The sequence below is a fragment of the Chlorocebus sabaeus genome, chromosome X (genome assembly GCF_047675955.1).
Source record: "Chlorocebus sabaeus isolate Y175 chromosome X, mChlSab1.0.hap1, whole genome shotgun sequence".
Classification (NCBI taxonomy): Eukaryota; Metazoa; Chordata; class Mammalia; order Primates; family Cercopithecidae; genus Chlorocebus; species Chlorocebus sabaeus.
The window spans coordinates 142458732-142482436 of NC_132933.1; the positions used below are offsets into that span (position 1 = coordinate 142458732).

Consider the following 23705-nt stretch of genomic DNA (forward strand, 5'->3'; position numbering starts at 1 on the left):
TGCCTTCCCTTCTCTTACTTAGCTTGGACTTCCCAACACCAGGGTTTCTCTCATGAGCTAGATCAGAGTAGTGCAGGTGTCCCCAAGTTCCAGCCATAGAAATGCATGGAGTTTATGCTTTGGTGCACTCGTTCTACTCCAGATACATGTCAGTAATAAAGAACATAATAAAATGCAAAAGCAAAGAGATATAGCTGGACGAAAAACCAAGATAAACATCTCCACGGGCCAGAAATGAGACAAAACTGAAAAGCCATGACTGTGGCTGAGGATACAGGCTACTGGGATTTGGTCTGGAAGAGGCCAAAGTAGCTTCGGCTTCAACTCTTGTGGATAAATAGTTCTTGAAGCTTTGGGGAAAGGACCTAGAAGTGCTCCAGATGGGATGAGGAATGGAAATCAGGCTCATTATTTGATGCCATGGGCTGTAGAAGGCTTCATGCTTCAGTCAAAAAGTATTGCCAACCTCTCCCTCGTATCATAGCTTTTAGCAAAGTCACATTGTCAGCTTAAAGCCTGTGTTCGCACTGTTTCTGATACCCACACAGAATAGGAGCACAGAGATAAGGATGGGATTCCTGAATAATGACCTCAAGGGCCAGGTGAAGGCAACTGGAAAACTATCAGAGCAGGGTAGGCTGAGCAAGGAGGGTGAGAGAGGAAAGAATTAGAAATTACTTCCCTTTAAAACTGAAACTCTTAAGTTTAATTTCAAAGTATATAAAGAAATCTTAAATTTCTAAACATTCAGCCAGCAAAACCAGCAGACAACATTATCTTACCCCAGATAAAATTAACTTTATAGGAAAATAAGAAAAAGACTTTAAAAGAAGTAGTCTTAAGATGTTCAAAGAAAGAAATGAAGGAATAACTTCTCTTTCAAAAGAGCAAAAAAAGTGAAGCTACAAAAGAAGGAAATGAAATAAGAAAAAATATATAGGAAAGCAACAAATTAGCATATTGGGAGGGAAAAATGTAGATATTGAAATTAGAAAGATATCTAATCCAGCTGCAGTGGAAATTTGGAAACTGAGTTTTGGTCACCACCTTGGGAATGCCACAAAAAGCATTCTTTTATGTCTGAGTGACATTAAAGTTTGGCAAATGCCCACTGAGTTTGAACTCAAAAAATAGGAAAGTACATATGAAAACCTACGCATGGTGCATTTTTAAAATAATAATCATACACTTGGTTGAAAGGAAGTATTTCAGCAAATTTCAAAAACTGAATACCATAGAACCCTGCCTCTAAGACCACACACTGTATCTCATTAGATATTATCAACAATAAAATAGGCCGGGCACGGTGGCTCACGCCTGTAATCCCAGCACTTTGGGAGGCCGAGATGGGCGGATCATGAGGTCAGGAGATGGAGACCATCCTGGCTAACACGGTGAAACCCCGTCTCTACTAAAAAATACAAAAAAACTAGCCGGGCAAGGTGGCGGGCGCCTGTAGTCCCAGCTACTCGGGAGGCTGAGGCAGGAGAATGGCGTGAACCCGGGAGGCGGAGCTTGCAGTGAGCTGAGATCCAGCCACTGCACTCCAGCCAGGGCAACAGAGCGAGCCTCTGTCACAAAAAACAAAACAAAACAAACAAACAAACAAACAAAATAAAATAAAATAATAGTTTCTATAGTTTTTGGAAACTAAAATCTATTCATATATAAATATATCTTCACAGTAATATTTTTTAAATGTAGAAGTAAACCACAGTGAAAGAACTATAATATATCATAAGTAGTAAGCAGCAAAGAAGTATTTGAAGGCAAACTTACAGGCTTTAATTCTTTTGAAAAAGAGGCTGGGCACAGTAGCTCACACCTGTAGTCCCAACACTTTGGGAGGCTGAGGCAGGAGAGGATTGCTTGAGTCCAGGAGTTCAAGACCAGCCGGGACAACGCGGCGAGACCCTGTCCCCTGCCACCCAAAAAAAGATAATACTAAAAGTAAAAAATTAGCCTTCAAATAAAGCTAGAAAAAACACAACCGGATAAACCCAATGAAAGCAGAGGAAAGAAATAAAGGAAGAAAAGTAAATGAAAGAAAAACAGGAAACAAACAAGAACAGCTGTCAGTAAAGAACAACTCGCAGCCTAGTTTTAAAACATCTGTGAGTAAAAAAGTGCCTTTACCCCCATTTTTAAAAGGTTGTTAAAAAAGTAAAGAAAAACAATATATGTATGACAGAGACAGTATGTGGTCTTCAAAGCCTAAAATATTGACTATCTGGTCCTCTACAGGAGAAGTTTGCCAGCCCTTAATCAGGAGGAGTTTTACTTGTAAAAAATAATTTAAAAGACCAATCTGTAGTTAAGGTCGATGAAAGAAAAAAGAGTGTGGGGCCACATAAACAAATACATCATAAATACAATACAGACTTTTTAAAACATAAGAAAATTGTATAAATGTCTTCATGCCAATAATTTGAAAACTTAGGTAAAGAAGTAGTAGAAAACCTGAATAAACCAAAAATTTAAAAGCAGAAGACATTTAATCATTCATTAAAAATGTCCCTCAACTTGCATTTCTGTCCCAAAATGGCACCAACCCCCCATAGTTCTATAGCTTACTTTAACAGAAGTTCCAGGAACTAATAATCTCATTCTCATATAAACTAATTCAGAAAATAGACAAAGACATTTTATGTAGAGTGTATGTTCTTGATACCAAATACATACAACATTAAAAAATCAAGAGTGAGAGAATATCACTCATGAATATAGACACGAAAATATTTTTTAAAATATGATAAAATGTAATCCATCAGTGTTTTATTAAACACATCAAAATAGCCTTTATTCCTATAACACAAGGATGGCTCAACTACAGAATATCTGTTAACAGAACCACGTTAACAGAAAACACACATATGATCCCAGAGTAGGAGGGATTTTTTTTTTAGACCAAACATTTTTTTAAAAAAAGAGCCATAAAGCAAAGACTGAAACATTTGACATAGAATAAGATCACAATACAAAAATAAATTTCATTTCAATATATTAGTAACAGCTGAAAATTGAAATTTTAAAAAAGAAATTCCATTTAAAACAGCTTCACGAATATGAAACACTTAATGATAAATCTAACAAAAGATGGGTGAGACTTGAAAGACCTTGAAAACTATAAAATATTGCTGAGAGAAATTAAAGACGACTTAAAAATGAAGCTATGTATCATGTTATGGGATAAAGACTCAGAACAGTTATGATTTCTGTTCTTTCCACATCAACCTGTAGAGTCAACATAATCTCAGTGAAAATTCCAGCAGGTTATTTTATAGAAATTGACAGGCTGATTCTAAAGTTCATATTGGAATACAAAGAATATAGCATAATCATTTAAAACTTTGAAAAATAGGCCGGGTGCAGTGGCTCACGCCTATAATCCCAGCGCTTTGGGAAGCCGAGGCGGGCGGATCACAAGGTCAGGAGATTAAGATCATCCTGGCTAACATGGTGAAACTCATCTCTACTAAAAATACAAAAATAAGCCAGGCATGGTGGCGGGTGCCTGTAGTCCCAGCTACTCGGGAGGCTGAGGCAGGAGAATGGCGTGAACCCGGGAGACGGAGCTTGCAATGAGCCGAGATCGCGCCACTGCACTCCAGCCTGGGCGACAGAGAGAGACTGTCTCAAAAAAATAAATACATACATACATAAAATAAACTTTGAAAATAATAACAAAGTTGGAGAACTAACATCAGCTGATTTCAAGATTTATTATAAGGCTTCAGAAATCAATATAATGTGGTATTTGCATGAAGATAGACAAATAGAACAAAGGATCAGCAAAAAGACTTGAGAAATAGATTCATACATATATGGACAAATGATTTTCAGCAAAGATGCAAAGGCAATTTCAGTGGAGAAAGGATTGTCTTTTTAGTAACTGGTGCTGGATCAATTGGATATCTATATGTAAGAATATGAAGTTTGATCCATACTTCACATTATTTACAAAACTTAACTCAAAATTGATTATATATCTAAATGTAAAAGGTAAAAGCTGTAAAACTTCTAGAAGAAAACGTGGAGGAAATCTTGACCTTGGGTTAGGCAAAAATTCTTTACATACAAATGACAAAAGCATTATCCATAAAATAAAATAGTTATATGTTAGGTTTCATCAAAATTAAAAACCTCTTCAAAATGCACTGTTAAGAGAATGAAAAGACCAGCCACAAACTAGGAGAAAATATTTACAAATTATTTATTTTAATAAAGGATTATATCCAGAATATATAACAAATTCTCAAAACTCACTAATAAGAAAACAAACAAGCCTTTCACCAAAATGCATAAAAGATTTGAATACTTTACCAAAGAAGAGGTGTGGATGGTGTATTACTCAGGGTTCTCTAGAGGGACAGAACTAATAGGATATATATAGAGAGAGAGAGAGAGAGAGGAGTTTATTAAGTATTAACTTACATGATCACAAGGTCCCACAATAGGCCATCTGCAAGCTAGAGGAGCAAGGAGAGCCCATCTGAGCCTCAAAACTGAAGAACTTGGAGTCCAATGTTCGAAGGCAGGAAGCATCCAGCATGGGAGAAAGATGTAGACTGGGAGGCCAAGCCAGTCTTGCCTTTTCATATTTCTCTGCCTGCTTATATTCGCTGGCAGCTGATTAGATGGTGCCCACCCTATTAAAGGTGGGTCTGCCTTCCCCAGCCCACTGACTCAAGTGTTAATGTCCTTTGGCAACACCCTCACAGACACACCCAGGATCAATACTTGCATCCTTCAGTCCAATCAAGTTGGCATTCAGTATTAACCATCACAGATAGTAAATAAGCACATGAAAAGATGATTCAGTATCATTAGTCATTAATGAAATGCAAAATAAATTTCAATGAGATACTGCTACCTACCTACATGAATGATTAAAATTCAAAAGATGGTGCATACCAAGTGTTGGCAAGAATGTGAAAGAACCAGAGCTCTCACAAACTGCTGGTGGTGGGAATTAAAGTAGTACTTGCTAGAAAGCTGGCAGTTTCTTAAGTAAGCATACATTTACCATATGATCCAGCCATTTAGGTATTTACCAAGAGAAAGGAAAGCTATGTCCATACAAAACTTGTAGGTGAGACTGGGCACGGTGGCTCACACCTGTAATCCCAGCACTTTGGGAGGCCGAGGCAGGTGGATTGCTTTGAGCTCAGGAGTTTGAGACCAGCGTGGGCAACATGGTGAAACCCTGTCTCTACAAAAAATACAAAAATTAGCCAGGTGTTGGTGGCTCACTCCTGTAATCCCAGCTACACAGGAGGCTGAGGCTGGAGAATCGCTTGAGCCCAGGAAGCAGAGGTTGCAGTGAGCCGAAATGGTGCCACTACACTCCAGCCTGGGTGATAGAGTGAGACCCTGTCCAAAAAAGAAAAAAAAAAAAAAAAAAAAAAAAAGACTTGTAGGTGAAATTTCATGTTAATTTTACTTGTGATAGCCCCAAACTGGAAATGGCCCAAATGTCCATCAACAGATGAATGGGTAAACAATTTATGTCATAATCATACAATGAAATACTCTTTGGCAATAAGAAGGAATGAACTAGTTACACTAGTTATAAATGCAACAACATGGATGGATCTCAGTATAATTAGGGTGCGTGAAAGAAGTCAGACAGAAAGTAGTATATTCTGTATGAGTACATTCATATGAAATTCAAGAAACGGCACTTTCTACTAATCTACAGTGACAAAAAGCAAATCAATGATTGCTTTTAGGGATGGGATGATAGGAAAGGATGGGCATAGTTAATTACAAAGGGGCAGGAGGAAATTGGGGGGCATGATATATATGTTTATTATCTTGACTGTGGTGACTGTTTCATGGGTGCATACATATTTGAAAAATCAAATTTGCACTTTATGTACTGTTTATTATATGTAAATTCTATCTCAATTCACCTGTTTATTAGACATATAAATTGTGTATTACATAATGAAAAAGTCTTCAGAAATTAAAAGTGATGAACTAGGGTGATACGTATTAGCATGGACAAATCACAAAAACAGAAGCAAGTTTTATAATTATTTGTATGTAATGATAAGCATTATATAAAATGTAACAAACTACCAAAAAATCCCATACATTGTTTAGGTATGTGTACATAAACATGTTTGGGAGTGATTAGCTCTAAATTCAAGAAGGTCTTTTCTTCTGGAGAGAGACATGAGTGAGATTACAAAGTGCCACACAGGGGCTTTAATGCTATCAATAATATTTTACCACCAGGTGTGGTGGCTCATGCCTATAATCCCAGCACTTTGGGAGGCCAAGGTGAGAGGTTTACTTGTGGTCTCAGCTAGTCAGGAGGCTGAGGCGGGAGGATTGCTTGAGCCTGGAAGGTCAAAGCTGCAGTGATCCGTAATCATGCCACTACACTCCAGCCTGGGTGACAGAGCAAGACCCTGTCTCAAAAAAAAAAAAAAAAAAAAAAAAAAAATCTTTTTTTACTTCCTTTTGAAAACTCTGAAGCTCATATGATGAAAATACTGAGATTTAGTAAACCTGGTACTATGTACAGGACAGTTCATTATATTCTTAAATTTTTTGTATGTATGGAATGCTTCACTTTTTAAAAAGTACACGTTTGCTCAGCAACATTATCTCAGAAGGCAATCTTAGAAAGTAGATGTTACTTGGGAAAGATGAGAGCCCACTCCTTTTCTCTTGAGTTAGTACTTTGACACATGACCAAGGAGTAGTTGATTCCAAACCCTGAAACTCACAGTGACTCAAGTCCCTAGCCAGGGCATATTGTGTCAGAGGCCTGTTTTTAAGAGGAAGGTTGTGAATGCCAACCCGTGGAAATCTGAGGTGCCAGACAGGGAGGGCAAGTGTGGACTTGGGGTTCACTGGGGGACTTGGGTCCCTGCACCCCAGGGTGGCAGTGGCAACTGAAGGCATTGAGTCTAAAGAAGGGATGGTGCAGCCTTCTGACAAGCAATTGAAAGTGGGCAGGTGGAGCAAGAAGCAGGCAGAATTGTGGAGACCACAAAAGTGAGTTTCATCAACTGCCTTATTTTGCCCCTGTCTATCTCTGACACTAGTCACCCCGCTGTCAAACTCACCTCAAATTCTGCAATTGAGGAGGTCACCAAGCAGGTGATGTTATTACGTGTTAGTACCTACTGATGATTTCTGCTCTTGGACCATTGTACATTCTCTGAAACAAATTAACTCAACAGCCTTTATAGGTGGATGGACCGGAGAGTCTTAAGCCATGAGGCTCCCTGGGAAAGAATTTTCTTCTTTTTTTCAGTAGTCAGGGATAAGTTTTATGTCAACACACAAACAGCTAACTCCAGATTGAATTCATTCATTTAATGTTCAGACACAGAGATCTATGGTAGACTTCTGAAGGCCAAAGCTCAACAAAATAAGGGTCCCTTTTCTTCACTGCCTTTTACGTACACTAAATCTTCAAAGTTTAAGAGAATTAATTGGACTAAATGTTGAGCTCTCCATGGCCTTAAAGAGATAGTGAGAACAGGGCTCATCTTCAGTTCAGATACTTGTGTGAATTGAGGATGCATTGTTTGGACCTAGTTGTTTTGGAGTGTATATCCTACATACATATAAAAAGCATTTATATAAAAATAAGTGTTTAAAATGCATTTCGAGCAAAATAAAGCAGCTTTTAAAAGAATGTGTAAGGTATAATAAACAGCAAATAAAATGATATAAACAGGCCTGTGTCCCTGCTAAAAGGAGATTCCAGCAGGCAAACTATTTCCATGACGAGTACAGAGTGAATTCCAAAAGTTACAATGTGGTAATCTCACTTCCCAAAGGAAAAATGAAGAGTTGACTGGAAAACATTTCCCCTGCAGCATTAAGGCAGACATATACAGAATCTTTTATGTGTCAGTATCTAATATTTTTTAAACATCAAATTTTATTCACCTTGTCAGCTTTGAAAAATAATACATTAAAAAGTGTTGTCTAATGGAAAACTAAGTACTTCACTCCATGCTGGGTGTCTGAGTTTGAAGTGCTGTGACAAGTAGGACAGTATTTCAGAGTGTGCTGCAAATCAGGGCCATCTGACTGTAATCATTTAAGCCAGGGGTCAGCAGACTTTTCTGTCAAGGGCCAGATAATAAATATTTTAGGCTTTGCCATACGGTCTCTGTTGCAGCAACTCACTTCTGCACAACATTGTAGCAAGAAAGCAGCCATAGATTATGTGTAACCAATAAGTGTGGTAGTGTGCCAATAAAGCTTTATTTACACAAACAGGCCATATGCTGATTTGGCCCACAAATCACAGCCTATGAACACCTAACTTAGAGCAGTGTTTTTCTTTTTTCTTTTTACTGTAACCCACAGTAAGAAATACATATGACATCACAATACAGCGTGCACGCATGCACACACACAAAAGGTTTTACAAAACCCAACTTGCCTTTTTTACCAGGAATGCACTCTGCTATTTGCTTTTCTCCTCTTCTATTTGGTTTTTTAAAGGCTAGTCCTGACTGTCCTAATGATTCATCACCTGCAGGCTTAAAAACATTTGTTGCTTGTTGAAATGCAAATTCCTCCTGCTCTGCGAATTACAACTCCTTAACTCAAATATTGGAGAATAACCCAAACATCTACTGTTTTTCTTTCAAAATGATCCCCAGCTGATTATTTTACACACTAGGTTTGCAAAGCTCAAATCAGTTGTATCAGATGAAATTGTCCACTAACCTATAACTAAAATTATGCCCAAAATTGTTCTCTGTAGAACATTCCAGTATTTTCACAGGAGACTCTCATTTTGTCTTGCTTTAATTTTTGCATGATTTAGAGCTCTTTTATTCTTTTTCCTGTTATGTCACTTTTAATGTTCAATATCATGATAGAAAAAGAAAAGAAACTGGAGTTCAAGCATCATCGCATTTGAAATGTGTGTGGTCTTTAATAGGCATATCTAAAGGATAAGTAGTTGTCATGAAGTTATTCTAAAGGAATATTTTGACCTTATTTTCTTTTGTTGGAATTGTATTAAACATCTGCAATTCTGCCATGTAATTTAAATGATTCTTTATGCTGTGTGATTAAATATTCCATTCACTTGGTTTGTTCTATGGACTGTAAATTAGTTTTCCTTCTGGAATTTTCCTTCCTCTCACAGTTTCTTATGAACATGTTCTAATATCCTGCACTGCACTGGATGCCTTCCTTAGCTTTGCCTCCAGATAGAATGATGCCAGAGGCTAAATTCTATTTGGTGTAAAATAAGTGTTATTTTATTCCACTAATGAATACAGTTAATCCACTGGGGACAGTAACTATAATTACAATGCATTAAGTCTTTTACCAGGCTCACAATCATATATTATTTGCCCCAAAGTTTTGACACTTCATTCTCTGACTCTTTCAGGAATTTTTCTCACCCTTGCCTGAAATTTTGTACCTGCTGCCTCTAATTCAGTATGAATTTCCTTTGTTTGCTATAGTACATACTTGGAATTGGATGTTCCTTAGAGGCCTCAAGTTCTGACATCTCCTTCCTTCCTTTTCTTAGATTAGAGTTATACAGGGATAGTAATGACGACTTGGAGAAAGAAGGAATTTCTTGGAATTAGCAGGAATTCTGGAGGGAGCCTTGAGCCAGCCTTGTCAGTAAGACAGATTAACTGGCCTCCTCCGTACCCTTTCACCCAGGGCTATTTTCCATTCCAGAATTATCATAAAGCCGGCTGAAATTTGTCCCTGGGTGTGTGGTTGGGGGCACTAGGCACACGGCAATTTCAATTAGCTGTCTAATTTTAACTTGGCTTCTGGCCAGAGGACTTCATCTCACAGCACATTTCAAACACCAGAGCGAACGGTCAAGTGGGTTACCTTGGACTTATCTTGGCCTGCCCCGGAGGTTATGGTCAATTATGTTTGAGGGACATTTTCAAGCAAGACAGAATCAGGAATTGGAATGGAGGTTGTGAAGCAATCATGCGTTTTTATCCCAACTGGGAAATGCTTATCAAAATAGTTCCTAGTTATCAAGTAAGCACAAAGTGCCTGGAAATGACGTTCCCAGTGAGGGAAATGGCCCAGCTGTGCTTTTTTTGGCTTTCTCTCATCTGCTCAACAGGAAAAATATTAATCAATGGGAAAAATGCTCCCTTTCTGTTAGTTTAACACATGAGTTTTAGGTAGTGTGGGAAATAGTAACACCTAATGCTTTTCATTCCCGATTTTATTACACAAATTACAAAAAACTTTTTAGAAAATGGTTTTTACTTAAACCATAGATTCACCACCTATAAAGATATTTTATCTTCTTGATGAGAAGAAGATAAACCTGAGATAGAGAAAGTTCCAGGGTTCCCTACAGTCTTGCAGTCATTGTGTGGAATAGTCCAGGGAAGAGGTCTGGTGACCCTTTGTAAGTTGCCACTGGGCAACACCTTTTTTTCCCATCAACAGGGAAGCAATTCACAATTCAGTGTTTCCTCATAAAACAAATTAGCAACGCTTCTCCAGTGAGATAAAGAATATCTAAACCAGAGTCCCAAAACGGAGCTTTCCATATTTTGATATATCTCTATGCCTACTTTTTGAACTTTTATGGAAGGATAACACAGCAAAATGAAGGATCCAGCCTGATGCCTTTTCACTAAGCAAGACCACCCATGTAACCATCTCTCTCCATGCCTCTTTTGTTCAAGGTGATGAGGCTTCGCAAACTGGCTCAACAGATTGCAAACTGCAAACAGTGCATTGAGCGGTCGGCATCACTCATCTCCCAAGCGGAACACTCTCTGAAGGAGAATGATCATGCGCGTTTCCTACAGACTGCTAAGAATATCACCGAGAGGTGAGTGCAGGGGCCCCTGGGAACTTCTCCGGCTGCTGGGCTCTTGTATCTGCGGTGTAATTGGTTGGTCTTGCCCTCGCCTTGCTTTTATTTTCATTTTCAAGGCTCAGTACCAGAGAGAATAGAGTCTTTGAGCTGTTTTGTTCCAGCTAAAGATGCTTCCTTTTGACATGTGAAAGCCCTTTCAGTAACAGCCTGGAGTCTGGAGTTCAAGGCCTTTGAAACAAGAGTCCACCAGTTAGAAAGAATAAAATCAACCTGCTTTTGGACGAGGGGGAGCTTATGATGGCACAAAAACAGCATTTATTGTGACTCTCAGATGTGATGTTATCGTACACTTGATAACAAAGAGTCAAAATGAAGGCAAAAACATTAAAGGGAATCTTTTGTTCCATCACAGGGCTCATCTATTTTTTTAAAAAATCACACAGGTGTTGTTCTCTGTTAGGCCCATTTTCATTTGGTTGAGGAGCTTGGCCTCACCTGAAAAGGTCAAGGCCGACTCACACAGGAGAGAAAGGACCAAACTGTCAACCTCATATGGCCTTCTTTTAAAATACTCTTTATTCTCAGGTAGGGAGCTGTAACGTGATGTTATCTGAATGGTTGGCTCAGCAGTAAAACTGGCAGGGATAAGTATTTCTTCAGCACACATACTTGATTGGCGTAAAGATTACTCATCTTCACTGACACAAACACCTATAGCAATTCTAATGGATCCAAAGAGAAGCACTAGGCTGGGCCAGGTACAGCCAATGCCACATAAATGACATCTCTAACTGATGCTAATGGCCTTGACTTCATTCATTCTAATTTTCAGAGTCAACTTCCCTTTATCCAAAGCAATAATAGAATCCTATCTCTAGGAGACCCCAGAGAGCTCATCCATGCTGATCTTCATCCTAGAGCAGAGATCAGCAGACTTTTTCTATAAAGGGTCATCAAGTAAATATTTTTCTGCTTGGCAGGTTGTAAGGTCTTGGTCACAGCTACTCAACTCTGCCATTGTAGCTAGCTCTAAAGCAGCCATAGATAATATAGAAACAAATGGGTGTGGCTGTGTGCCAAGAAAACCGTTACAAAAACAGGCAGTAGACCATACTTTGCCAATCCCTGGTCTAGGGAAAAAAAATACTCGCTATCTTATGACTCAAATTTATTCAAAGAAAGAGAAAGGAAACTAACGTTTATTGAGTGCTTGCTTGTTTCGGAAACTTGTGCTAATTCTCAAAATATCGCATAGAGGAGGTAATCACCGACATCTCCGTTTTCACTCTTCTTAAAGAGTAATGTACGGTGTTTTTACAACTCTGGTCTACTATCCAACCAGCTTGACTGTATTCTTTCTTATATTGGAGGAAAATTCCTTTTGTAGCTGATTAGATACTTATCTCTTCTAAAAGACATGGATAACAGCTGGCTATCATCCCTGTTATGTACTTGAGATGCTCTCCTCCTTACTCTGAGAGGCCCATTTCTTTCCTCCTGACTCCTTGGTTTCAAGTGTTTATTTTCCCTGGGCCATATCCAGTCGCTCAATATTCACCCTAAAATTAAAAACTGCAAATAGCACTAATACTCCAGTGTACCCAGGACACTAATAGATAGCGTTTACACTTAGGTCATAGTTTCCAACCGGAATCCAAGAGTACTTTTCTCCATCTATGAACTTTGAGATGTCCAGATGAAATGGCTATTATGAACTGCATTCCTCATCAATCCCTGAAGATTCGACCAAGTGTCATATGAATAAATTCTTACCTAGTGACCAGAGACGATGTGACCCCATAATAGTTATTGCTGAAAGAAGATATGCATCTGAAGTATAGCACAGGTGTGGGAATGCCCACATACAATCTTCCTCAGTTCCAGTGGCATGTATCTGCTCCCATTCAGCTCTCTCTGTAACAAACCCAACTCATCAAGAGCAGGAACATGACTTTGATTTCTCTTTCTACAAAGAATATGCTTCTGTCAAGTTTGAATTCACAGAGCCTGTAAAAATTTGCCAAGAGCCTTGTCTCTGTTTCTACAATCTCCTCTCCTCCCATCACTATTTGTCAATCCTCTTGGTTAATTCCTGAGCCTTTCTATCCTTCCAGCAGCTAGGATATAGAAAAAGGACACTGGGCTTAGACTAGAAGTTGGCAGACCTGGGTTCCAATCCTAGCACTGCCACTTTTTAACTATGGTTCTTTGAGCTATTTTCTACTTAGAAAATTGGGTTAAGGAACAGTTTGGAGGTTCCTTTAAAAAACAAAACTTAAGCTACCGTATAATCCAGCAATCCTACTGCTAGGTACACACCAAAAAGAAATGAAATCAGTATATAGAAGAGATATCTTCACTCCTGTGTTTGTTGCAGCACTTTTACAATAGCTAAGATTTGGAAGCAACCTAAGTGTCCATCAACAGATGAATGAATAAAGAAAATGTGGTACATATACACAATGGAGTACTATTCAACCATAAAATTTGCAACAACATGGATGGAACTGCAGATCATTAAGTGAAATAAGCCAGGCACAGAAAGACAAACATTGCATGCTCTCACTTATTTGTGAAATCTAAAAATCAAAATGATTGAACTCATGGACATAGAGAGTAGAAAGACGGTTGCCAGAGGCTGGGAAGTGTAGTAGGGGGTTGTGGGAGTGGGGGTGGGTGGGGATGGTTAATGAGAGAAAAAGAAAGAATGAATAAGACCTACTATTTGGTAGCACAATAGGGTGACTATAGTCAATAATAACTTAATCATATGTTTAAAAAAAACTTAAAAATGTAACTGGATTGTTTGTAACCCAAAGGATAAATGCTTGAGGGTATTGTTACCTTATTCACTATGATGTGCTTATTTCACATTGCATGCCTGTGTCAAATATCTCATGTACTCCATAAATACATACACCAACTATGTACCCACAAAAGAATTGTTTTTACTAATAAAAAATTATTTTAAAAAATTGGTTTCAGAATAGCTGTCACTGTTGTGATAACATTGCTTTAAGTTCCTTACTCCATGAGTGTTAGTTGGATCTCTATTTTCACGTTTCAGGTTTCAACATGTGAGTCTAGCCCGCCTTGTGTGTCTTTTTTCCGATGCTACTCTCTGTCTACCTGCCCCTGTTCATCAACCTGTCACTTAACATTCTTCTCTAGGACATGACTTCTTTCTTCTGTCTCCTATTGTGCCTGCCTTGGGCTTTGGCTTCTGTATACTTCCAAACAATCTTTATTCTTCAATTCAGGTGTGAATCCCAGAACAAACTTTTAATCCTGCAGGCATTCTTGAAGTGAGACTTAGATGAGATTTTCTGCATCATTAAGTCACTTAAAGTGGATATGTCCTCCTACAAGCTGAATCAAAACTGTAAAAAATTTTTTCATTTCAGAAACATCAAACAACTCCAAAAGGGGAGAGAGCCTCAAGTTTTACATTGTAGGAGATGCTTTTGCTTTGGAACCGATTGTTTGGCTCTGTGCTAATTGCTTAGTAATTATAGATAGCATTGAGGCTGCTCATTAACATTGGCTAATTTTGCTCATATACTCCAAGTAGGCAGGTACCCTAGTCACCTTGTTTTTACCATTATAGCCCCAGCACATTGCAAGCTGCCTGACATGAATGAATGAGTGAATGAATGAATGAATCCATAAATCTATAAAACAGGACCAATTATTCCTACCTAAGATGGTTATTGTGGGGATAAAATGCAATAATGTAGTAGAAACATTAGCCTAGTTTCTGTCACAAGGTGAACATGCAACAAATACTAATTCTCCTTCGCACTCACTAGATGAATGCAAATGTATAATGTACTGTATTCTCAAGCTACACTAGTAGATAGGTCTTTGGTGTGATTGTATATGCACCTTTATAGCATTATGTTAAATAAGCAAAACTATTCACTAAGTCCAGGCATAAGAAAGTTGGTCTACTGCTTATGAAGAATCTAGAATTAAAATCACTTTTAGCAGTAACTTACCTGTATCAAGAAGGTGATAAAAAAGAAAATTCCCTCTGAATAGTACCTATTGTTCAAAGCACCTAGGAGGTTCTCAGACTCCTCAAGGTGATTCTTCTGTTCCTCACTATGATAGGCAGTTCAAGGATCTTTTCCAGAATACAAAGCCAAGAACTCCAGTTGTCAATTCCAAAAAGATGTTGCTTGGTTCTAAGAATTAGAACATATCTGATAAGTGGTTTTGGAAGTGTGTCTGCAGGGTGTTCATAGGCATTAAGATAACTGCACGTTTTCAAGGCCAAATGTGTTTGGGAATTCCTGGGCTGACAAAAGTAAACCTATCTTGTTACTATGAGGCTTCACTGGGTTTTACTTTGGTGATGCACATTGTTTGGCAGAAGCCTTGTGAGCAGCATAGCTCTAGACACGTCCACCTTCTGGAAAACTGGCCCCATGTGTCCCAGACATGGCTGTAAAGCAAGAAGTTGAGAAAGTGTCATAGCACTAACAGCCCTAGTGGATTTTGGCGACTTATCCAAAAGGCCAGAAGATGGGCAATAAGGATTTGGGAAATAAAAACATGGCCTAAAATGTTGAGTTTGGCAGATTTTCCCTTGCCTGTCACTCCAATTAGGAATTTGAAGTTGTAGCCAAAGATAGGTATCTTTCCTTCCATCAAGAAACAAATGTGTAGGTGTTAAAAACTGCAGGAATCTCCACTGATTCTTGCTGTCAGCCTTTGCCTCCCAGGCTAGGAACTTTGATCCTTTTGGTTCTCATGTAACAAAGTTCCTACCATCAAGATGGTAGACATTATTAACAGTGTCACTCGATTTAAAATGTTTTATTTAATTGTTTGTAGACCATGGAACCAGGAGAAACTTGGGAACAAAATCTATTTTGGATGAGCCTGAATAAAGAGGCTTCTGCCAGTGGGCAGGGGAACTGCTAAAGCGAGGGAAATGCAATTGCAAGTTTAGTGCTTGTTTCCCAGTAGCTCAGAGCAGTTCTCCTTGCCGGACATTATGACAGAGAATTAATTGGCGTTTCACTTTGCAATATCTTTTAAGAGTTCAAATGGCACCTTAGCATTTCTTTTAACTTTTCTGCATCGATGCATATGTTCTGGGCTCTTTGGTATGTAGCATAGTTTAAGGACTTCATAAATATGTGTTGAGAATGATCCTAGGACCTCTGTGAAGTTTAAGGACTTTTTGTGTTCATGGCTCATAAGGAAAGCATTTTAAAAGTATAACTTGACCATCAATCAAAAATGCCTAGCAACCGTCTCTGTATCCATCAGTCTAAATTAGCAGCTGTTTGTAACACTAATTAGCCCAATTCCCCAGGGTGCAATATTTAGTCAACAAAAGCACTCAACTCTACTACTATTCACTACTTGTTGGTGAAAGGGTCAGAAGATGCAGTTAGATTCTCTACCCTCATTCAAACACTTGAAGCTCTTGTTTCCAGAGCTTATGCCTCTTCACTTGCATCTTTCAATCCCAGTATCATTACGTTTATGACGTTGTTGATTAGCCTTTCTCCTTCCCTCCTGTACAACACTGAAAATCTGCCAGAAATACAACTATAGAAACTATATTTCTATGAATTTTGAGCATTTTACAGGTATATTCTTTTTTAGCTGGGTGAAATTTACACAACATAAAATTAACCATTTTAAGACTGGGTGTGGTGGCTCATACCTGTAATCCCAGCACTTTGGGAAGCCAAGGCCTCCCAAAGAGTGATCATTTGGGCCCAGGAGTTCAAGACCAACCTGGGCAACATAGTGAGACTCCACTTCAAAAGAAACAACCATTTTGAAATGCACGATTCCGTGGCATTTAGAACATTGACATTGTTGTGTAGCCACCACCTCTATCAAGTTCCAAAACACTTCCATCATACCAAAAGTAAGCCTTATACTCATTAAGCAGTTACTCCCCATCTCCCCTCCCCTCTTAGCCCCTAGCAACCATCAATCTACTCCCTGTCTTTATGAATTTTTGCCTTTTTTGGACATTTCATACAAATGGATCATACGATATGTGGCCTTTTTGATAGCTTCTTTCACAGAGCATAATGTTTTTAGGTTTCATCCACATTGTAGCATGTGTCAGTGTTTCATCCCTTTTTATGGCTGAATAATATTCCGTTGTATAGATATACCCACAGGTGTAATTTTTAGAGCCAAGATATTTTATATTTGTAAATCCAAAGCTTTAAGAGCCATTAAGAGACTCAAAAGGACATATAACCCTTGGAGTAACTGGCCTGAAATTTTTCTAGATGAAATAGAAGAGTACGGATCTGAAATTCTCCTGCTTGCTGCTGCCAGCTAGCTTTGTGGCCTTGTGTAAATGAGCATCAATTTTCTTAATTAGAAAATAAGTAACTAGATTTAGTACTAAATTGTTTCAAGGTTGTTTCTTTGCTCAAAAATTCCCAGCACCCTACACAATACTCTGCGTATAATAGCTCTTAAAAGTATTGTTTATGGAACTTAACAAAATACCAAACTCAACAAGACTACTAGTCCAGCATCATTTGATATGCTCAGAAATGGTATGCTTCATGCCACAATTCTCTTGTTTTTAAGAGAATCACTTGCATTTTTGAATCAAAGTGTTCATTATTAATAACTGAACCATCCAGATCAACCTGAGAGTACATAGAAGGAGATTGAGACACACCAGTGCCTTGCTTTTTAGTTTATACATGAGAACTCTAACCAGAAAACCTAAATGAAGAAGAGAAATAGTACATCCAGTGGGGGAATTTGTGAGAAAGCTCATGAATATTTTCCACAGCATCTGCTGGGAATATGGTGCAAGAAAATGAATACAAAGAGAAAGAAAATGAGCCAGACAAAAAACTCCCTTTTTAATGTTTATTTTAGAGAGGGGCTAGTAATTGATTTAACTAATCCAATATCTGGAAACATTCTTTTTTAATATTCACTTTGTCTTTTATGCAGTTTGAAATTTTGGAGACTCCCCTTTGAAGTGGAGCAGGGTTGTGTCTGAAAGGAACAAACAGTTTCCCAGACAGATGTGTGAAGAAATGCCTGGAGCTACGCGCTTCTTGCTGGGGTTAGATGTGACCAGGCCAGACTGTTAAATACACAGCAACATGATATATGAATATTCTTTTGCTTTCACAGGGAATTTTTTTTTTCTGATAGTAAAAAGGAAGAGGGCAAGCAAGTCTGTTGTTTTCTCCAATTCCTTCACTTTTTTTTTAAAGCTTGCATTCATTTGTTTTATGTTACTGTGTTGTGACATTTTGAGATGCCTCTTAAAACTCATGTGTAAAAAAGCACTTTTTAAAAGAGATTTCTTTTCCTTTTTTTCATTTCTATGCAGTGATGTTGAAAGTCATCTTGACATTTCTAAAACATTGTTTTGTTTACGTTACAGAGTCTCCATGGCAACTGCATCCTCCCAGGTTCTAATTCCTGAAATCAACCTCAATGACACATTTGACACCTTTGCCTTAGATTTTTCCCGAGAGAAGAAATTGCTAGAATGTCTGGATTACCTTACAGGTATTGTCTTTTATGTTCTCTTTAATATTGTCCACATAAACACTTTGCCACCAGATCAGTTATTCCCCAATAACCAGAGGAATGGGCTTTTGACCTAGGAATGGCACTAATATTTCCATAAACAATTTCTGTGCACTTCCCTTTGTTTTTAACCAAAACAACACAGCCCATGACTAAACTGGGGACAGGAGAAAAAGGAGAATCTCAATCATTAAAAGCATACTTACCACTGTTTCCCTCACTCTCAAGGTGTGGGTGCTAAAAATAATCTCTCTCTTTGGTATTTTTCATATCATGGTAGTAAGGCAACTCACAATACATTAGCAGAGAAAAAATTGGCAGCTAACAGATTGGTTGTCTGCACTGCTTCATCTCCTTGTATTTGTGATCTTGTTTTAATTTGCATAACATCAAGTTGAGGTAAAGCATTATAATCCCCATTTTTCAAATGACAGAGATCAGCCATCTTGCTGGAAATCAGATAACTAGGGAGTGACAGAATTAGAATTTGGGGGGGACCTGTACAAACTCCAAAAACTTCTGCTCCTTCTAGTAAAAGACTGAATTTCATCTTGGCAAAGTCACCATGGCAAAGGTCTCAAATTCACATTGGAATTCCTAGTGCTGTGTTTCAGTGTGCTTCCTGGTTGGTGTTTTGTTTTGTTTTGTTTCTCCCTTGGTTGAGCTTAAAAAACAAAAACAACAACAAAACAACAAAAACCTCAGGCCACTCCTATTCCTAACCATGCTTCTAAATTTTTCTTTGCTGTCAGCTTCTAAAGCAGGAACTGAGAACATACACTGATAGAATTTGGACTGTTTAGACAACCTTATTTGTGTTAGCCAAAGCCACCAGTGCCTGTGACTTCAGGAAAGCACAGTGTACACAGTGAAGCCAGATGTGCACTGCACTTAAGACCTACAGCCTTCAAGAGACTACATCCCTAACTTAGCGTGACATGAGCTTCTCAATTCCAATTCTGTGTGTACATGTTTGTGGGAAAGCAATTGAAGAAGGTGGGGCAGGAGAGAGGGAATATTGTGTGATGTTTGTTTTTACAGTCTGTGGATAGAAGGTCAGGAGTTCTATATTCAGGGAGCATTATACCCAGAAGATGAGCATTTTTTCTTTGCTAGGACCCAATGTGCTATTTTTAGCCTTTCTGCACTGTCAAGCAAGGCAGGCATTCCACAAACTTCTTATCTTATGTAACTCTCTCTTTCAAACATACCGCTCCTATTAAGGAAGAAAGAAATTGACTAAAAAAAGCATTTACCGTATGGAACTAAACTTGGTTTCAAATACTTGTGTACATAATGCCCTCCTATGTAAGCTTTTAATGCTGAGATTTATTTAAACTGACACTATCCAATAAAACTTTCTATGATGATAGATATGTTCTATATCTGTACTATCCAGTGTTAGCTGAATCCGACATGGGGCTATTGAAAACTCGAAGTGTGTCTAGTGAATTTCTACTTTTATTTAACTTTAACTAAATTTAATTGAAATTTAAAACACCACATGTAGCTCATGGCTATTGTATTGAACAGTGCAGATCTAGACTTTCTCCGGCTAAGCTGTTTTTTACAATGGCATCCTGTTAAAAATCTCCTTTTTTTAATATCATTTGGGAGTGAGTCAAGTTGCAACAAAAAATCCAACTAGCAGTGAATAAAACCATCAAGGAGTGTTTGTATTATAGACACAGAAGAGAAGCCTGTGTTCCAGGGCTGAGCAGTGGTTCAGTGATGACCTCAGACCCCAGGCTCTTTCTGTTTTCCTCCTCTGCCAGCTTCATTGTGTTGCCTTTCTGACACATGATCACAACATGACTACTCCACCTCCAAGTGTTGTGCTCAAGCTCTAGGCAAAAAGAAAGGGGTGGAAGGGAAACGATGGACAAAATGCTCTGCCAGTGAAGTTTGTTTATCAGAAAAACGAAAAACTTGATCAGAAGACCCACCTAGCAAACTTCCACTTATGTCTGGTGGGCCATATCTGTGTTACAAGGTCATGTCCAAGGGCAGAAAAGACTGGAAAATTAAGTATTTGCCTAGGCACATGGCCATTCTGCCCAGAATCAGTCTTATTGACAAGAATGTGCCCTTGCCATTTCCCAATAATTATTTCATAGTATTTCAACAACATATGCCCATTTTAATCTCTATAGGAATGCGAAAGTATTGATTAAAGGGGAAATTGTGAAAGTAGTTTGGACCGAATTGTAACATACACCATATTTCATCCCGATGGCTGTTTATTTCAAACTAAAGGCCATATGGGGTACCTGCTATTATGTCTTCTGAGCTGTCAACCCCAAGTACAAATTCAGTCCATTTCTAGACATAACATCGATCCTGACCATAACATATGATGCTTGGCTGATACTGCCAAGTCCAAATAGTTTATGCCATTTGTAAGCAGGAAATGAAGTGTTTGTGGAGTATTAGCCCACCATTCCTTGGGTAGTGTTTGTGACAGAGACAAGAAAATAACACTTCTGGTACCAATTCCATGAGTATTGAAATTGGCAGCATGCTGCTGTTCTCATTTACACTAAATTGAGTATTGACTTCTCAGGACAAACTCATTGGGTTTACAGTCAAAATAAGGTTAGCCTGTCTCATTGTAAAAACAAGATTTTTTTTTTTCCTATGACATGCCTCTAAGTGGTATGTCAAGTTAATAACCCATAGAGGTGACATTTCCTTCCTGATTATGGCTACTACCATGTGTCTCACAGGTACTTGCCTATTTTGAACATACGTTTTCTTTCTATTTAATCATATATTGCAATACAGAAAGAACAAAATTTTTCTACAGTGGAGAAATAATTCAATGAACTGTCTAAATTGTGGGAGAGTAAGTATTTCTTTACTGATCCATGCAGGAGTGATCCCACACCAACAGGGACCACACAGACAATAATAAGCACATTTTACGATGCAGCTGGACCTCCTCTGTGGAATGCATATCCTGACTGGTGTCACTGATTCATGCGCATCCAAGTCATACCACATGACACCGAATCTCACATGTGAATACTTCAGGAGACAGATGTACAAATACATATTCAATAAATAATGCTTTAAAGGTTATGTAGAGCCCTTCTATCTTAATGCACAATTTAATGCCATGCCTGTCATGTTGGAGGTGCTCAACAGTGTTTCTGGAATTCAGAACCAATAGATAAAGCTAAGCTAATTGACTTAATACCATAGACTTGCTTCTATGATATTTGTCCTAGAGGTATATTCAAAAAGCAAAGTGAAGACTGCTAACACAGAGTTTAAATTTACAGTTTTTATAAACTTTTCTTCTTCTTTGGGTTTGCTTAGGACTCATCAATTCTAATCATATTTAGAACAGGAAAGAACTCTAAAATAGTATAAGCAAAGGTTGCTCCTAATTTGTAGAATGCAGGTATGTTTCTCCTTTTGAAGCTAGATTCTAATGGATAGCAGAGTAGAAGTAAAGGCCCTGGATCAATTCTCTAAACCAGGGGTCAGCAAATTTTGACTGCAAACCACCAGATGGTAGACATTTTAGGCTTTGCAGGCCATATGGCCACAACTACTCAACTTTGCTGTTGCTCCAAAGCAGCCATAGACAATACATAAATGAATGAATCTGGCTGTGTTCCAATAAAACTTTATTTACAAAAATAGGCAGTGGGCCAGACTTGGCTCACAGTCACAGTTTGCCAACCCCTCCCTCTTAAATATTATTTACAATGCAAAGCACTCATTTTCTCATATTTTCCTTGCTCACATACTCTTCTCATAAAACCAGTTACTGAAATCAATTCAGTAGAAGTCATTTTAAACTCATTATTTTGGTAGGACTTAGACTTCTCTGCTCCAGAATGTGTTAAAGAAATAAAACAGCAGCCTTCTACAATGATAAATTAACCAAATGCCAAAAAAAAGTTTTTTCCTTGGGGAAGGAAAATGTACCCTTTAGACATGATTAACTATTAATCATGGTCTTCTTAATTTGAAATATCGCATGAGTTGAGAAATCAGAAGAAAATAGGGCTGGACTAATAAGTTCTTTTTTTATATATAAGTCATCAAAACATCTAATGAAAGAAAAATTCAAACAATTATGTGGCTGATTTTTTGTAGGATAACAAAGATAAGTATTTTTTTCAGTTGGATGCCTAAATATATAAGTATCTGGCACCATGTATTAATAGATCAGGGGTTGGTGAATTTTAGATTACAGCTCAAATCTGACCCTCCACCTATATTTGTAAATAAAGTTTTATTGGAACCTGGCCATGCCCACATGTATAAGTTGTAACTGTTTTCATGCCACAATGGCAGAGTTGACTAGTTGCAACAGAGACTGTATGGCCCACAAAGCTGGAAACATTTACCATCAAGGCCTTTACTGAAAAAGTTAGCCAACCTCCCAAAGTGAATGCAACTATGAAACTTTATCTTGTTTACTTTTTATTTGACATGTTTTCCTTCATGCACAAGAAAGTATTGTTTAACCTCCCAAACATATTCTCATGATCTCATGGTAAACACAGAAAGTCCATACTGGCTGACTGTAGTCACACTTCTTATTAAAAACAAAAGCAATAACCAGCCAATCAAATATTCTTTAGATTGGGGTCACCATCTCTAGAATAGTAGTCCTGATGGACCTATTGAGAAAGACCTGCTTAACTGTCAAACATCTCCTCCGAAATGGTATCCCAGTGGTGTGTGCTTTCCCACTGATAAGCATTCTTGACCCCCACAGCTCCCAACCCTCCCACAATTAGAGAAGAGCTCTGCACAGCTTCATATGACACCATCACTGTGCATTGGACCTCCGATGATGAATTCAGTGTGGTCTCCTACGAACTCCAGTACACCATATTCACCGGACAAGCCAACGTCGTTAGTGAGTATCTCATGGCCTATTTATTTCTCTCTTTGGTGGCTTTCTTCAGATTTACTGCATTCCTGAATTTAAACGTCAAAGGAAGACAAGGAAGGAAAGAACACACAATATTTATTGACTTGTCTTTCTTGAACAAGAAAGTGATAGCACTCACTTGTACTACACTAGTAAAAACAGCTGGCTAAATATTGATGAAAATTAATGACCTCTAGCAAACCACATGTATGATTCTCACAAATATATTATTAAGGGAAAGAAACCAGAAGCAAATATATATATGCGGTAATAATCCACATATAGGTTCATAACTTAAAGATCAAAATAAACTATTTTGCTTAAAGAAACATTCATAGGTGTTAAAGCTATAAACCATGGGCAACCTAGTGAAACCCCATCTCTACAAAAAATACAAAAAAATACAAAACTTAGCAGGGTGTGGTGACACACACCTGTAGTCCCAACTAC

General features: G+C 38.1%; 1 protein-coding gene across 6 annotated transcripts in view; it reads left to right on the top strand.

Moving 5' to 3' along the window:
- The window catches only part of MID1 (midline 1), a 381575-nt gene that overhangs the window by 329384 nt on the left and 28486 nt on the right, over positions 1 to 23705 (top strand). For all 6 annotated transcript variants that reach the window (XM_007991004.3, XM_007991003.3, XM_007991002.3 and 3 more), the window contains exons 5-7: positions 10674 to 10822; positions 18210 to 18337; positions 23097 to 23240. In XM_007991004.3, the coding sequence (XP_007989195.1) occupies positions 10674 to 10822; positions 18210 to 18337; positions 23097 to 23240 (421 nt within the window). The remainder of the gene's footprint in view (positions 1 to 10673; positions 10823 to 18209; positions 18338 to 23096; positions 23241 to 23705) is intronic.